Source organism: Callorhinus ursinus, unplaced genomic scaffold (assembly GCF_003265705.2).
Source record: "Callorhinus ursinus isolate GAN/ISIS: 27379988/994484 unplaced genomic scaffold, GSC_fseal_2.0 scaffold24, whole genome shotgun sequence".
NCBI lineage: Eukaryota > Metazoa > Chordata > Mammalia > Carnivora > Otariidae > Callorhinus > Callorhinus ursinus.
Window position 1 is genome coordinate 29,603,056 of NW_027397086.1, and position 17,412 is coordinate 29,620,467.

The 17,412-nt window shown below is 52.3% G+C and overlaps 1 protein-coding gene across 3 annotated transcripts in view; it reads left to right on the forward strand.

The window, feature by feature from the left end:
- Nucleotides 1–17,412, forward strand: part of CORO2A (coronin 2A) — a 45,430-nt gene that overhangs the window by 23,768 nt on the left and 4,250 nt on the right. For all 3 annotated transcript variants that reach the window (XM_025888612.2, XM_073876678.1, XM_025888613.2), the window contains 6 exons: nt 2,768–2,968; nt 11,056–11,172; nt 13,614–13,763; nt 15,047–15,226; nt 15,931–16,047; nt 16,813–16,917. In XM_025888612.2, the coding sequence (XP_025744397.1) occupies nt 2,768–2,968; nt 11,056–11,172; nt 13,614–13,763; nt 15,047–15,226; nt 15,931–16,047; nt 16,813–16,917 (870 nt within the window). The remainder of the gene's footprint in view (nt 1–2,767; nt 2,969–11,055; nt 11,173–13,613; nt 13,764–15,046; nt 15,227–15,930; nt 16,048–16,812; nt 16,918–17,412) is intronic.

A 17,412-nucleotide genomic window follows, 5' to 3' on the forward strand; every position in this document is an offset into this window, starting at 1 on the left:
GAAGGAGAGCCCTTGCCTCTTGGGGCCTCCTGACCCTGACCCTGGGCTGGGAGCCATCCCTCAGGTGTGGGGCCGAGCCCTGGGGCTTTGAAGGGAGAGCAGCACGAGTGGCCGAGGGGCCAGGACGGGCGATGCCACTCAGGTCATGGTGATTTCGGCACCACGACCGGCCCTCTTAACCCCACAGCCCATAGCCTTGACTCTTATGAAGGGGCTGGATCTGAGCCTGCTGACTTGCCCCTTACTTTCCTACCCTCAGCCCCGGTCCAAGGCAGTTCCTCAGCTGCCATCTAATGACCAAGACCCTAGGGACATCTTGGTCCTTGCTGTTCTTTCCTGAGAAGACCCCCCAGGACCCATTTCCCTCAGGACCCAGCGCAGAGAAAAGACGGGCTGCTCCTTAGCAAGTGGTGGCTTGTATCTTACACACACTGACTAAATCTCTTTCTGATTCGGTTTGCCTTATCGAACTGGCCACTAGGAGGCTCAGGCTCAAGTCTGAGGTGCACCTCCACTGTGTAGAGGACCTGACAGCGCACATTCAGTAGCTTAGCTCCCCCCGAATATCAGGTGATCTCTTTATTCCTGCATTTTCCCTCTGTCCCCATGGCCTCGCCGTGGCTTTTCCATCTGCTTCCATCTTGTGTGCTCTCCATTTCTGTAAGGCTTCTTACCTCCTTTCTGAGATCAGACAGACATTAATTAGTCAGTCTGTTCCAGCATTCTGGGCCGCTTCATATAGCTCTGGCAAACGCAGCTCCCAAAAGGAGAGTTGAAATGTCTGAGCTTCACAGGACAGACTGTCCCAGGAGGCTGGTGGGCTTCCTGTAGAGGGTTTGACTCATGTGTGGGACCCCCCGATCACTGTGACTTCTTGAGGTCAACAGTCTAATCTTGTGCCTTTGAACTGATCACAGATCAAATGCCTTCTTTGTCCTGACCCTGGGGGTGCCCAGCCAAATGTGACTGCCCTTGGGAAATTCTTAGGGCCTGGGGGTGGGCAGAGCTCTGTGCTGGGCACTCCTGCAGCAGAACCCCGGGCCTTCCTCTGAAGAACCTGCAAGCAGCAGAGAAGAGCCCGGACACCAGACTCTGGAATTAGGGCCGGCAGTGTCAGGGGCCTGAGGGCAGGGAGGAGACGGGGCTGGTGGGAGGGGTAGAAGAGAGGAGACTACAAGAGCTCTGCTACTTGGGGTGGCAAGGAAGACTCTGGAGAAGGGGCCTGGGAGCTGGGGGAGGGAGGGTTTGGATTTATGGGGATGGGGACAGGGATTACGGGGCTGGGAAGGGCAGGCCAAGCAGAGGGGAAGGCAAGGGACCGGAAATGCAAGAGCAGGTACAAGGGAAGCTGGGATGTTCTTTATCTGGAAAGTACATTTTAGAAGATGAGCAAGAAAAGGTGAATCCTGGAATATGGGGTGGGGGGGGGACACCACACCGGAAGGCCTTGAATGCCAGCCTGGGTTTGGCCTTGCTCCTACAGGGCAGCAGTGAATCAAGAGCGTCCCAAGGGTGAACTCAGTTGGGGGAGGAGTGAGGAATACAGCCAGGCTTGGTGTCCAGAAGGATCTCTCTGGCCTAGACGAGGAGCATGGACGGGCAGGCCCGGTGGGGTCAGAGACTGGGGTTAGGGGTTTGACCTGGGCAGCGGTGGCCACATGGTGTCATGTGTTTGGCCACTCATGAGGCCGAGACCCTCTGCTGCCATCCATGACCTGGCCGTGCTCCTCCTCCAGCTTGGGCTCTCTTCACTCCCATCATCCCATTTCCATGTTTATGTGTGTGTATGCATATATATTCTTTTCTTTTTCACATGTCCTTGCTAATCTTACTAAACCACATGTAATTCTCCAAACATTCCATGTTTGCTTCTCTCTCAGGGCCTTTGCTCAGGCTGTTCCATCTGCCTGGGACGTTTTCCTGCCACCTTACCTTTGTCCTGCCAACATGGCCAACTCCTACTCATCCTTCAAATCACAGCTCACTTGTCACTTTCTCTGGGAAGCCCTCCCGGACTGCCATGTACAAACCTTTATTATTACCTATAGTACACTGAGTCCCAGTGGCCCACCTTCCCCTAGTGGCCTTACTCACAAGACTTTTCACTTCTCTAAGGTTGGGCTCCTGCTTACTCTCTCCAAACCCCCGGTGCCAGGCACAGGGCCTAGTCACACAGTGGTGCTCAGTAACTAGAGTGAACAAATACGGGGCTGGATGAGGAGCTAGGGAAGCTCAAGATGCCCAAATGATAATAGTGGTAGTAATTATGACTGTAGATCAAGGAACCTATAATTTAGTCCTGACGACAAGTCTGTGAGACAGATGATTTTGTGATCCCCATTTTACAGATGAGAAAACTGAGGCCGCAGAAGTTAAGTCACTTGCCCACCCAGCCCGGTAAGAGGCAGAGCTGGAACTGGAGCCCACGCAGGCTGGCTCCAGAGGACACAGTGTGACCCACACAGCTGGGCTGAGTGGGGTGGGCCGATAGGGAGGAAATCTGAATTTTCTCTCTGGTGTTTCTGCCTTTTGGGTTGACACGTGAAGAGATGACAAGCAAACAGGTCAGTGATAATCATCCATCATCTCACCAGATCCGTAGAAGTAGCCACAATGACGGCCTGCTCGTTTGGTTGCCCTTGATAGCGCCCTGTCCACATAGAACCGACCACTACCCTGGTCCTGCCCTCTCCAGGGGAGCTCCCCGAGTGTCCCGCTGTCAGAGCCGTGAGCCTCATGCCCCCCTTGTCCTGTTCATTTCCCGCAGATGTCATGGCATCCCCAGTACCGGAGCTCCAAGTTCCGCCACGTCTTTGGCAAACCAGCCAGCAAGGAGAACTGCTACGACTCGGTGCCCATCACCCACAGTGTCCACGACAATCACTTCTGTGCTGTGAACCCCTGTTTCATTGCAGTCGTGACTGAGTGCTCCTGTGGGGGGGCCTTCTTCGTCATTCCCTTGAACCAGGTAAGGATGCCGGGTAAACCTCAGGCCCACACAGCCCTCTGGAGGCAGTGCAGGCAGCGGAAGTAGAAAGAGCCTGGCTTTCTGGTCTCATGTGTGGGTTCAGATCCTAACCCTGCCTCTTACCAGCCACGTGACCTTGAGTCCTTTCACTTCTTTGAGCCTTGGTTTCCTCATTGGGAAAAAAAATACGTATCCTGGGATTTCTGCTTCTAGCAGTTGCCTAGCTACTCCTAAGACCTGCCCTCCACCCCACTGCAAAATAACTCACTCCTGAATAAAATATCATTTGTAATGCATTGCTGGGCTCACAAGACATTGAGGAAATCTCCAAAGCCACCTCCCCTCCCCAACAAAAGGAAACAAATCTTGAGCCAAAAATCTAACTGGGAGAGGTAAGCAGTAAGCAAATAGAAAGCAGCAGTTTGTCCTGCAAGCAAACGTTAACCTAACGTAAACGGATAGGTTAGACCATATGCAACTGCTGATTATTTAACAGTTTTGACCCCAGAGTGGTAGTTTCATATAGCTTAACCGAAGAGCCAACCTTTTCAGGATGCCAAGCCCGAGTCAGCTCAAGGCAGAACCTCCAGAGGGGCTAGTGGGATTCTGGCTGGTCGTGCCTCTGGTTCCCAGCAGAGGCAGATAGGAAGTTTCTCCAGAGGAAAGCATCCCACCTGTGGACAGGGCTCCCACAGAGTAAGATCAGGCAGATTCATAATCTGAGATCACCAGGCACGTGAGCCGCCATGAATAAGAGCCAGCAGAAACAATAAATGACAGACTTAGACACTGCCCCCCCCCGCCTGCCCCGACAAAGGACTTCCGAAGTCCCAGTCATAAATATAAGATGAAGTCTCATAGACCGGGTTTTCTGATCCGAATGGAATTGAATTAGAAATCAATTACAAAAGATAAATTTTAAATTCCCATTCAGGAGTATCTCAGCAGTAGCCCATAGTGAGATACCACCACAGCCGCCAGATTGGCAAAAATGTGAAGATCTAAGAATAGTGAGTGGCGGGGGCGCCTGGTGGCTCAGTTGTTAAGCGGCTGCCTTCGGCTCGGGTCATGATCCCAGGGCGCTGGGATCGAGCCCCACGTCGTGCTCCCTGCTTGGCAGAAAGCCTGCTTTTCCCTCTCCCTCTGCCTGCCACTCTGCCAACTTGTGCTCTCTATCTCTCTATCAAATAAAGAAATAAAATCTTTAAGAAAAAACAAAGAATAGTGAGTGGTGGTGAGGATATGGTGCCATGTAAACTCTCAGACTCTTCTGGTGACAGGGTAAACTGTCGCACGTGTTTTAGAACAAAATGTGATAGTTTCTAGTAGAGAGGAAAATACACACACCCTATGACCCAGAGATTCCATTACTGGGTATATCCCTGCAGTGTGTTTATGTGCACTGGAACACAATTACAACAATGTTCATATTGTCACCAAACTGCAAAACCTCAAATGTCCAAGAATTACACGAATAAATTATGATATATCCATACTACGGAATATACATAATCATGAAAAAGAACAACATATATATGCATACCACAGCATAGATGAATCTTTTTTTAATATTTATTTATTTGAGAGAGAGAGAGAGAGATCAGGGGGAGGAGCACAGGGAGAGGGAGAGAAAATCGGAAGCAGACTCCCTGCTGAATGCAGACCCCCCGACACAGAGCCTGACCCAGGGCTCAGTCTCGTGACGGTGAGATCAGACCTGAGCCAAAACCAAGAGTCGGACACTCAACCACCTGCACTACCCAGGTGCCTCAACATGGATGAATCCTAAGGACAATTTTGAGGGAAAGGTACCAAACAAATTATAAACTGTCTTATTCTGTTTACCTAAAGATAGATACCGACTAAATTAAACTCTGCCTTAAGGGATGTGTAAGTAAGTAGCAACATTTGAAGGAAGAGCAAGCAAGGGATTATCAAGAAAACTAGGATAATTATCAACCCCTGGGGGAAGGGGGAGTTATGACTGGAAAGTGCACCACGGTGGGGGGTCTCCTTTGTGTTGGTAATAGTTCATGTCTGAACCTGACAGTGTGGCAGATAAATGGGCATTTTATTTTCCAGCAGTTCATTAAGCTGAACACTTACATTTTATGCTTTTTTTTTTAATATGCGGCATTTCACACCAAACACATACATAAAGATGATACTATGTTCATGTGGTTTTATAGGCAATTTCTATATAACTTCCAAGGAACTGATTATTCCAATCTTTTGCAAACATTTCTGGAGAATAGGAAAAGAGGGACTGCTTCCCTCTTTGTTCTGTGAGCCAGTGTAACCTTGCTTCCAAAACCAGACAAGGACAGAACAAGAAAGAAAAATGACAGGCCAGTTTCACTCAAGATGCATGTGAAATGGGGCACCTGGGTGGCTCAGTCAGTTAAGCGGCTGCCTTCAGCTCAGGTCATGATCCCGGGGTCCTGGGATTGAGCCCCTGCATCGGGCTCCCTGCTCGGCGGGGAGTCTGCTCCTCCCTCTGCCTCTCCCCCTGCTTGTGTTCCCTCTCTCACTGTCTCTCTCTGTCAAATAAATAAATAAAATCTTAAAAAAAGAAAAAAAAAGTTGCATGTAAAATGGCTAGCAAACCGAATCTAGCAGTGAAAGACCAGTATTAAAGATGACCTCAGTAAATGGAAATGAATGCCAGGATGAGAAGTGTGAACTGTATTCTAGAGCTGAGATTTTTCAAGCTGGGGAGGGACAAGTGTAAAATGGGATTTATGGAAAGACTTGAAGATCAGAGCTCAGAGGTCCCCTAGAGATGACCCGTTTGACTTGTTTCTCCCAAGCTCTGGGTGCTTTTAAAAGATTCTACCCGCCATACAGACTGTATTCTCAATTAATTGAATAATGTATTTTTCAGATTTTTATTATTCAGCCTCTTTCAGAACTGTCACAATTTCTAATTCAATGAACTACATAGATAGGTACTAACAACTGATTTAAGAAAATAAGTTGCTTTGATGTGATGGAGTGGACCTAGGTGGGGAGAGTAGACCTAGTTTAGAAAGATAGGATGATCAGAGAAGGCCTTTCTGAGGAGGCAGCATTTGAGCAGAGATCCCCTTGAAGTTCTAGAAGCAGTGTTCGGGAAGAATAAATAGCAAGTGCAAAGGCCCTGAGGCGGGAAAGGCTTCGGTGTGGGCCCTGGGTTTGGTGTGTTTAAGACGCAAATTGGTACAGATTGTCACAGAGGCAAGAGGAGTGTGAGGTAAGGTCAGAGAGGGGGCAGAGCTGGGACTGGAAAGGCCTTGGAGGCCACGGCAAGAATCTATTATAGGAGACCCTATTCTGAGTCCAGTGAGAAGCCACTGGGCGGTTAAGACTCACTTGTCCTGTGCAGCCTGATCTAAGTAAAATGTGTGATTCCCTTTGGGCTTTTTGAAATTCCATAAACAGCTCAAGGACACATGTTAATTGCTACGGTCACAGACTCCTAGGAACCCAAGCAGGACGGGAGCTGGAAGCCACTAATCAGAGCTCATACCTGAGTGTAAGAACACAGATTCCGATTCGGTGGGTCAGAAGTGGGGCTGGGCAGTTTGCATTCCAGCAAGCTCCAGAGTTGCTCTTTGTGCTTGGTTCCTTTGAATCGTGGTCCAGAAAGGTGAACGCATTGCATTTGGTGGATATTTTCCTGGGTAAGCACATGCAGTATGCTCGGGTAGGACCGGAGGAGAGAGGGAGAGGGTGCGCGTGCTGGGCCTTTGACCCAGCGCATCCCGGCGGACAGGCCTACAGGGTTAGCAGGGACAGTGCTTACGCTGACGCCTTCATTAGCCCCTCTACGGGAAGTATTGGCCCATCGTGCAGATGAGGATGCTGAGGCTCAGGGAGATGACGTCAAAGGATCCCAAGCCCCGAGGGTGAGGACCAGAACGTGGCCCGGCCCTGGGTGTGGTCGTGGGGCCTCGCTCTCGATTCACTGGCCTGCGTGCAGCTTCTCAGTTTGGGCTCTGGTTTCTAGGGGCCCCTTGTCGGTTACCAGGGATTACATCCCAGCCAGGCACAGAAAGGTCTCGGTAAGCTGGTGCCGTGAGAAGGGAGTTTCAAGCTAGCTAAGTATCTAATGGAGCGTATACGGGAGCATCAGTGTTGGAAGGTGCCTGGCCTCACCATGGTGTCCTGGAGGTTATTCTCAGCAGGGCCAGGCTGCCCCAGGGGCCAGGTGACTCTGCAGGCAGCCTCCTTCCTCCCACCATGACACGGGGCCGGCCTGTTTGGAGGGAGGCTCCCGCAGCCTGGGCAGTGCTTGGCAGGAAGGTCTGGGGGCAGGTGAGCCTGGGGCCCTGCCTGCAGCCGAGCCCACCCCCACCCCGAGGGTTGCGCAAGGTGGACTCTGCTACGAGGTGTGGTGGGTGGGGAGAAATGAACGCAAGGGCAGGGAGAGCCCTGGGGGTGGGCCCGGTGAGTGGACCGCGTTGGAGGGGGTCAGACTGACACTGTGGCCTCCAGGTGCGTGGAGAAGGGGAAGGAGGTGTTGGAGAGCCAGACTGAAAGGCAGAAGTGGCCTCCTGATTATAAATGTCCCCCTGATTATAAATGTCCCTGTCATGACAGGGCTTTTAGCAGCTCAGTCAATAGCCCATGAGACTGGCTAATGGAGTCTGTTAATATCAGACCTCAGCAGAAAACCCTGTTAGACAGAGCAGCCCGGGGTGGGGGAGAGTAGTAGGGTGGGAAACCAGCCATCTCTGAGAAGGAAGAGAAGTTGTCTGTAGCTGGGTCTCCGTTTGGGAGGCCTGGGAGGAGTGCTGGCCCAGCTGAGCCATGCCTGGCCCCGAAGCATCTCCCGAGTCCGTGGCTCAGCCGAGTCTGAATGCGGCTGGCCTCCTATCAGCCAAGGCCAGCCTGACCATTAGCTCTTTCCAGAAACCTTCCAGACAAAAATTAGGGCAGGGCTCTGGGCCAGAGAGCAATTGGGTGTGCCAGAGCAAAAGGCCCAGCACTGCTCATGCCCTTTGAGCCAGGAAATGGCCTACGGCAAGGCAAGGCTGTGGGCAGAAGGGGGGCAGGACACTGACTCAGGGCTGAGAGCCTCCAACACAGCAAGTGTGGCACACTCAGCACCTGGGAGCCAGAGCCCTGGGCTGCAGCCCTGCTCCGCCCCCCACATTCCCTGGGACCCCGAGCAAGTCCCTCAAGGCTGGGGCCAGTGAGCGTGCTCTAATCCATTAGTGATGCCTGCCACCGGGGCAGAAGAAGAGAGTTTTGCCGTGTTTTTACCATTCCCGGTCTCTGAGAGCCTTTCAAGATCTGTAGTTTTTACAACATTTTGGACTAATCCAGGAAGGACCCATCTTTTCAGAAAGTTTGGAGTTTTGTGTTAAATGCCTTTTATTTATTGCAAAATCCACATGGTTTTATAGAAAGTTTGGAAAATTAAAAACAAACAAACACAGAAGATGATTAAACTACCCATTTTCCCGCCATCTAGAGATAAAACCATGAATAGCATTTTGGTGCATTTCCTTCCAGTCTTTCCTCCCTCATTTTTGGTACACATGGGCATGCGTACACACACACATAACAAAAGCTGCTCTTATTTGAGCGCTTCACTGTTTGGCTTTTCATGCATTTTACCCTCATAACAATCCTGTGAGGAGGAGGTTATTATTCACATTTTACACATGAGGGGAAAAGCTTGCACAGTTTGAGCAGGTGCACAACACGATCAGACTTTGATTTTTGAAAGCTCACCACCAACAGCGTGCAGAAGGGCCTGAGGCTAGGCGAGAGGCTGGTGGCTGGAGTGGTGGTCCTGCGGAGACCTGGCCCAGGGCCTGCAGGTGCATGTTCTTCCTTCTGGGCCTGGCTCCAGGTGCTACCCACTGCAGGGGGCGGGGAGCCTGTACCTCTCTTCCTTGTTGAAGAGCCCAAATGGACCTCATACATCACTTAACCGACACAAGTCCAAATCCTTTCCTTTTCTCTGTCTGATTGTATATGTGAGGGTATCATTTTCTTCTGATGCATTTGAGGATAAATTACATGTATCTTTGACCTTTACCCCTAAATACTTGTGTTTCCTGAAAGTAGGAATATTCTCTTATGTTACCATATTCCATTATCAACTTCATGAAGCTTAACATTGCAACAATACTATAACCTACCTTTCATGTTCCAATTTATCAAATAATGCCCTGTATAGAGTTTCCCCTCCAGTATGGGATCCAGTAAAGGGTGAGGTGTCTACTACCCTTTCCCAAAGGGCAAGAGCTGAATTGGGCAGAGTATTTGTGAAGGGAAGCCCAGGACCACTAGCTCTGTTTGCAGAGCTACTGAGATGCATGCATAAGCCCCCGTGAACCAGGGTCTCGGTGTCTGTGTTTGCTAGGTTGCTGGAGTGACCCAGAAGCTCTGTGTCTATTCCTGTGGCAGCTGTGGCTTTGAAGCCTTGTGAAGCCAGGTCAGCGACACCACTGCATCTTTCCTCAGTCTCAGTGCGGCACTGTCTCAGTGGTTTCTGCAGAGTTGGGGAGGTGAAGGAAGGAGAGGTGGTGGGTGTTCCTTGAGTCCGCTCTGTTCTTGAAAGATCTTATTTAAAGACCCCGAAAGCATTGATGAGCTGCCGGCTCACGTACTACACCTTGCATAGGGCCTGTCCCCTACGTATGTCGTGGATGTTGGCCAATTTTCTTCTCAGCTGTCTCTTCCCTGTCGATGGAAAACTGGGTTGCAGAGCATTCATTCTCTGGGGGCAAGGCGGGGAGGGGGCTTCAGCACCTGGGGTGGGGTGGTGGATGTGGACGAAGCCCGCGTTGGTTGGCAGGCAGAGGGCCTGGGTCCTGGTGCCCGTTCTGCCAAGCCATGCAGTGCGATGTGTGAAATGAGGGTGCTGGTCACTGCCAGCTCTAGGGTTCTGTGACTGAACGGGTGCGGTGGTCCCATGACCCAGGAAGTCCAGGTCTGTGTGCTGAGCTGCAATGTCCTCCCAGCACCCACACAGTAATTCTCAGTAAGCCAAGGGGAGGGGGAGGAGATGCTCTTTCTTTTTTTTTAATTGAAATGTAATTCACATACCACAAAATTCACCATTTTAAAATGTACAATTCAGTAGGTTTTTAATATAGTCACATGCTTGTGTAAACATCACAAAATATTCAAAATAATTTCGTCACCCCACAAAGAAACAGCGTACCCATTAGTGGTCACTTCCTGTCACCCTCCTCCTGTCCCCCCCCCCACCCCCCGGGGCCTGGGCAACCACTAATCTGCTTTCAGTCTCTATGGATTTACCTGTTTTCAGGTATTAGTCAGGGTTCTGAAGACTGGGTACCAAAAGATGCATTAATTTGCTCTTAAGAAGGAAACCGCGTCTGGTACCACATCTGGTCATTTATGTGGAGTCCTGCAATGTGTGGCTTTTTATGTCTGACTTCTTTCACTTAGCATGTTTTCAAGGTTCGTCCATGTTGTAGCATGTGTTGGTTCTTCATTCCTTTTTTTTTTTTTGGCCAAATAATATTCCATTATATGAATATACCACATTTTGTATATTCATTCATCCATTGATGGACATTTGGTTTGTTTCCACCTTTTGGCTGTTGTGAATAACGCTGCTATGAGCATTGGTATGTGAGTTTTTTGTAGGCCTGTGTTTTCACTTTTCTTGGGGATATACCCCGGGGTGGAATCGCTAGGTCACATGGTAACTCTATGTCTAACTTTGAAGGAACTGCCAGACTGTTTTCCAAAGTGGCTGCACCATTTTTGCATTCCCACCAGCAGTGTCTGAGGGCAAATATCCTTCTACTGATTACCTACTATGTGCTAGGCACTGTGCTAGACCCTTTCCACACCTCATCTCCTGTGAGCCTCATGTGAACCCTGGGAAATACCTATTATTGCCTTCATTTTACTGAGGAAGACATTGAGGCTCAGGGAAGTGATGTGACCCCCCCCAGCATCACACAGAGAATGGTGCTCGGGCCTAGACTCCCACCCCGTCTGTCCCTTACGTTTTCCTGTCTACTCAGTGATTGCTGACTGCCGAGGGACTGTCCAGATGCTTAAGTGGAGTTAGCCCCCTCTTCTCCCCAACACTCCTGGGCACTGTTTTGCAGACAGGAAAGTTGGACCCCCACTACCCAAGGGTCTGCGGGCACAGAGGGAACGTCTTAGACATCAAGTGGAATCCTTTTAATGATTTTGAGATCGCCTCCTGTTCTGAAGATACCACAGTGAGTGTCAGCGCGCGAGGCGGTTCCCTTTCCCGAGAGGAGGGGGCTTGGGGCACGGGGAGGTGGAATGGTGTCTGTTCTGGGCTCTGATGCTCCTGATGCCCTGATCCTTCATGAGGTGAGGTCACTGTGGCGGGGAGGGGCTCAGTGAGATTGTGGGGGAGAAGTTCTGGGCTCTGGGACTTGGGGCACCACCCCTTTAGATCTTCTCTCTGGACCTCAGTCCCACTACCTCTAGAATGGGCATAATAGCTCCCAACTATCTAATGAGGATCCAATGAGACTCGTAGTCCAGTGGAAAAGCCCATCTTCTGGGGGAACTATAAAATGGTGTGAGGAGCATTTTTTGTTGTTGCCAGAAAATACTGTGACACTTAATCTCACAGACAGTGGGGAAAGGGAGCTGTAAAAGGATAGAAGTGGAATCCTTATATGAATATGGGCACCACAACCATCCCCAAAGCTTCAGCCCCACCAACTTTTTGAGCCCCTGTTCTGTACCAGGGTCATAATCCCTGCTCCCCACAGTGTTCGATGTTATTTATAATTTATTCTGTGCCCACCTCTAAAATGCAGTGAGTGTGGCTTAAAACAAAAGACACAGCCCACGGTCCTGACTCTCACTATTTCACCCTGTCTTCCTGGCAACCCCACAAGGTAGGATATTTTTCTTATGGAGAACCTGAGCATCTGAGAGGTTCAGCAGTTTGCCCAAAGTCACACAGGCTGTGGATGCTGAGCAAGGCCTCAGACTAAGGCTTGATTCCAGAGCCCAATATATCTCCACTGAGCTATGCCCCTTCCCTAAATAGCAGATGCCACGGATGGAGGAATTGAAGAAATGATCCTTGGGACGTTGGCTGTGAAGGGTTGCAACTGCTGAGCTCCAGGTTTAGCTCAGAGCTGCCTAGCAGTCAAGGCAAAAAGGGAAATAGAATGTATTACGGAACCCTCACTGTCTGATGAAAGGAAACAGAGCAGTTCCTCAGGAGAAGCAAGTAGAAAATTCTAAGAGGACTTGTGTCACTTTGCACAAGGGGATGCCAAGGAGCATAAAGGACAGCGTCTGCTGAGGTAGTTTCACTGAAGACACGGTCAGGCCCTGGGAGAATTGGCCTTGTCTCCAGGGGCGGGATAACCAGTACCGGAGTCTGTCCCCACTCCTAGAATACCTGCCTTTTCAAGGCCTGCTCTGAAGACCCCCTTCAAGGTCTTTATGAAATTCCTAGCTACCCTCATCTCCTGCCCCCATTCCTTCCCAGATGCCCCAGGGGCAGGAGGAGTGCACCTGGCTCTGGGCAGGGGCGTGGCAGTGCCTAACCCCAGGCCCTCGCATGGAAAGTGCTCGGCTGTGTCCTCCCTGTCCCCGGCACCCATGGGGCAGGGCTGGCCCTCTAGCTCTGAGGAGCATGGGGGATGGTATCTGCACACAGATCTGCCCGAGTCCACCGTTCAGCGGCTACCGGTCCCGTGCAATCATAGCGTTCACCCAGCGCCTCATCGGGAACCTCTGGCACTCATGGGCTTGCCTTCCTGGGGTTAAATCCAGTTGACCAGGGAGTGAATACGTGTTGCATTGAAAGCAAAGTCTACCTGAAAACCTTGTGTATCTCTGAGGGAAAGGGGATGTATAGTCACCTAGGCGCCTGAGAGCTCTGAAGGACGACAAAGAACATCAAGTTTCTGCCATCCCCTCTGTGCCCCCCACCCCCCGCTCCCCAGCTCCATTTGTACGCCTCTTTAACAGGGACCTTGCTTTCTTCTGTGGAAGCCTCTTCCTTCCTTGGCAACACTACTCTGAAAGGAAGCCCCATCTCCTCTTCCCAGACCCTTCCTGTGAAATACAGGCCATGACCCCATCCAGCCTGCCCTTCTGGCCCTGCATCTTTCCTCTTTCAGGCCATCCAAGGGGGCCACTCCGGAGGAAAGAGCTTGGCCCCATCCTGTCCTGCTCCGGAGACTGCCCTGGCTCCCTAGTGTTCTGATGACAGAGCACAAACTCTTGCTCCGGGCATTTGGGACTCTAGCCTGAGCCTTTGGGACAAGGAAGGGGTAGACAACTGTACTTTGAGGGACAGATATTCTAGGCTGGGAGGTGGATTTGATCTGACATCCGGCCTGGGAGTCAGGCCTGTGCCCCGCCCAGCTGCCCACGACACAGGCCATTAGGATGGCAAAGCTTATTACCAAGAGGCAGATTTGGAGGCCGGGGCTCAACTCTGGCAATGCCAGCCCCTGCTTGGGCCGGAAGACCTTGGCAAAGCCTCTGACCCTCTGAGGGTTCCAGGTGCGCTTCCACCGAGTGAGATGCATATGGAGAGCGCTCCCCTGGCCCTTCTGCTGGGCACTGCCAGTTCTGTGGCTTAGGGTGGCCAGGGTACCAAGGTGACCTGGCTAACAACGTGCCCCCCCTCCCCCGCCGCCTGTGTCTCCCCTTAAAGATTAAGATCTGGGACATCCCCAAGCAGCTGCTGACAAGGAACCTCACAGCCTGCAAGAAGGAGCTGATGGGCCACACCCGCAGGGTGGGCCTGGTGGAGTGGCACCCCACGGCCGCCAACATCCTTTTCAGCTCTGGCTACGACTTCAAGGTGGGTCCATGCACTCATTTCCTGGGGCCGCCCTAACATGACCAAACTGGGCACTTAATACAACAGAAATTTATTCTCACATAGTTCTGGAGACCAGAAATCCAAAATCAAGGTGTCAGGAGGGCCACACTCCCTCCAAAGACCCTAGGGAAGCATTCTCCTGTGCCTCTTGTAACTTCCGGTGGCTCCCTGCATTCCCTGGCCTGCACCTGCAGCACTTCAGCCTGCCTCCAGCTTCACATGACCTTCTCCTCTGTGGTTCTGTGTGTCCTCTCATCTTCGGATAAGGACACCGGTCATTGGATGTAGGGTCCACCCCAATCCAGTATGACCTCATCATAACTAATTACATCTGCGAAGACCCTGTTTCCTGATAAGGTCACATTCTGAGGCTCCAGTGGACATGAGTTTTGGGAGGGACACTATTCAACCCATTAGTCCTCCTGGAGGGGATAGGCTGGGCCCTATCCAGAGAAGCTTCCCACTGCCCCATTGACTGCCAAGCTGGCAGTCTGTGGTCCCTGGGGATTGGGAAAATTCATAGTGGAGGAGCCCTAGATTCTGCCTTGCAGTAGGAACTAGGAGAGTCCCTTGTCTTCTCTAGGCCTCAGTTTTTCAATTTGTACACAAATGGGGTTGGTGTGACCATAGCCATGGCTTTTAAACTCTCCCCTTCACAACAGAGGGCTTTACAGAGTCACTTTGGGCACCTCTGTAATCGATAAAGGGTGGGATGGGAGTGGTTGACAGAACGTCTGACCCCCTTCTGATCAGAAGCACTCTTTTATCTGTTTATGTAGGATGTGTCTGCAGGGCTGCCGTATATGGTTGTGCAAGTTATTCTGCACACAACCCCACAGGGCGCAGGTCACGTCACGGGCTATGGGAACCGACTGCCCTGGAGCTGTGCAGTGCACAACCTACACAGCTGAACATGGCAGCCCTGTTTATCTGTGTGAGGTGGAAACTGCTGCTAATAAGTGTGTGAAAGCCCCTGGACTAGCTCGTCCCCTGGGGTCCTCCCAGCATGGATGGTTTGTTGCTCCAAAGCAGATGGTGTTTTCTTTTCACCGCCAGACAGCCTGACTCCCAGCTTCCCCTCCTGCCACGTGGCAGCTTCAGCCGGCAGATCCATCCTCCCACCCGAGGCTTCTTGGCCAGACTGCCATCTGCGGCTTCCCTCCTGGGGATACAGTGTTTCACTGCAGCCTGGTGGGCGTGCGACTGTGGGAGCCAGGGGCGGGGGTGGCCGCTGTGCTCAGAGCCAGCTCATTGCTGTACAGGTGATGGTCTGGAACCTGGACACAAAGGAGTCTGTAATCATGAACCCCGTGCGGACGATTACGTGCCACCAAGGCACGATCCTCTCCATGTCCTTCAACACCAACGGCAGCCTGCTGGCCACCACCTGTAAAGACCGCAAGATTCGGATTCTCGACCCCCGTGCAGGGGCCGTCCTCCAGGTCTGTGCTGGGCTGGGGTCTGGCTTGGGGGCAGAGGAGCAAGGAGCGATGAGGGGCTGGGGGAGGCTTCGGAGAACAGTGTGGTAATGCTGTCAGCATTGTGGCCAAGCCTTCACATGTGCTAGCTCTGTCTGTCCTCTTGGCACCGCTGGGAGGTAGGATATGTCACCCCCATTCTTTGGATGAGGAAAACAGAAGCTGAAAAGAGGTCAGGTGACTTGCCCACCTTGAAAGCTGAGCTTTGAACCTGGTCTAACTCCAGAACTTGTCAGTGTGCCTTAGCTCTGTCAGGAGGCATGTCACTCCTGCCTGCCTGCTGTGTGACCGTAGACAAGCACTTCCTGTTCTCTGAGCCTCTGTTTCCCCATCTGCCAGGAGGATTGAACGAGATAATGCAGGTGACAATGCCCTCCCAGTCCCAGGCCTTGCATACAGTGAGCGCTCAGGCATCTTTCAGCAAGAACACGGAGCTCTATCCTAGCTCAGGAAAAGAACTCTCAGCAAAAATAGTAGGAGCGACTCCATGTGGATGGGAGGGTCTCTGGAAGGCTTCCCGGAGGTGGTGCCTCTGGAAAGATTCTCAGAGCAGAGCTAGGTGGTGAGCAAGGAAGGCATTTCAGGTACCGCAGCGGCAGCAGCAAAAGCAGGGAGGCCAGAGCCCCTAGCTGCCACCCACGAGCCCCTGACCGCACGTATCCGTCCAGGAAGCCAACTGCACGGAGCACCGGGCCAATAAAGTGCTGTTTCTGGGGCACCTGAATAAGCTGCTGTCCACAGGCACATCCCGATGGAACAACCGGCAGTTGGCCGTGTGGGACCAGGTGAGTCTCCCGTGCAGCCCTGCCCTGCCCCTCGCCATCACCTTTCAGCCGAGTGCTGGCTTCATTCATTCACTCCTTCATTCATGCCCTACCCATTGCTCAAGCATGTACTTAGCATAGCCTGCCTGGTGCTAAGGATGCAGGGATGGAAAATGGGGGGATGCCAACAGCCAGAGAGAGCAAGCCCAGACCTTGTGCATCTTCTCCTTCAAGGAGGGAATGGGCCGTGGTGTTGGAGTCAGGGGGGAGGTGGCCACTCCAAGTAGCAGGACAGGGCAGGGGGTGGGGGGAGAGAGAGGAGATGTCCCTCTGGGCAGAAGGAACAGCTGGAGCACAGGCTTAGAACCGAACACTGAGGCAGGTGGGCAGGGGGAGTGGCTGAGGGCAGTGAGGGTAGGGGCCAAGCCAAGCAGTATTGATTTGAAGGAGCCCTTGGCTAGAGTTTCAAAGACCGGACAAATCGCTTCCTCTCTCTGAACCTCCTCCTTCACCTTTCACAACAAATACACAGGCAGAGAAGGGCTGGCGTGCGAGCAGGTGTGTGAGAGGTGATGGGTTGAAGGCAAAATGCCGGCAGAATAAAAGGTGGTGGTCTCTCCCTCTGTCTCCTTCCCTCTCACATGCACGTGCATATGCACGTGTGCGCGCGCGCGCACACACTCACACTCACCCAGAACCCCCTGGCAGGCATTCCCATCTCCGAGAACACCACTGAGGAGCTCCCGGAGTGACCCACAGGCCTTCCTGGTCTCTCTTTCCTTGCAGGACAACCTCTCCAAGCCTCTCTCAGAGGTGGACCTGGATGGCTCCTCGGGCGTGCTGTTTCCCTTCTATGATGTGGACACCAACATGCTCTACGTGGTGGGGAAGGTCAGCCTGGCATGGGAGGGAGCAGGACTTCCCCAGCCTAACCCTACCGCTAGTCAGACAGCAGCCGGGGGCTCTTGGGATGCAGGGCAGGGCTAGGGACGAGCAGGAATCTCCCTGTGGTGAACACGGTACCCCATCCCACTGTCCTGGCTCCCAGGGGCCAGGGCTTTGGTCAGACACCCCAAGCTTGTCGCTCCTCAGTTCTGGGGCTAGATGAGGAGGCACCGTCGGTATTTTCTCAATAGGGGTACCTTCGAATTTGGGGTGGAGCAGGTTTTCATTGGGTGGGACCATCCTGTACTTGACATTGTAGCTCCCACCCACCAATGCCTGGAGCAGCGCTCCCTGCCCCCTACCCCTCCCCGGTCACCAGCACAGCGACAACGAGAAATGCCCCAGCGGTGCAACCCACTGGGTGATCTCAGGACCCACCACTCCTGACCTTTATGTGCAGCTGGGACTGGGACTCAGGCCGGTGCTCCCAGAGCTTCTGCC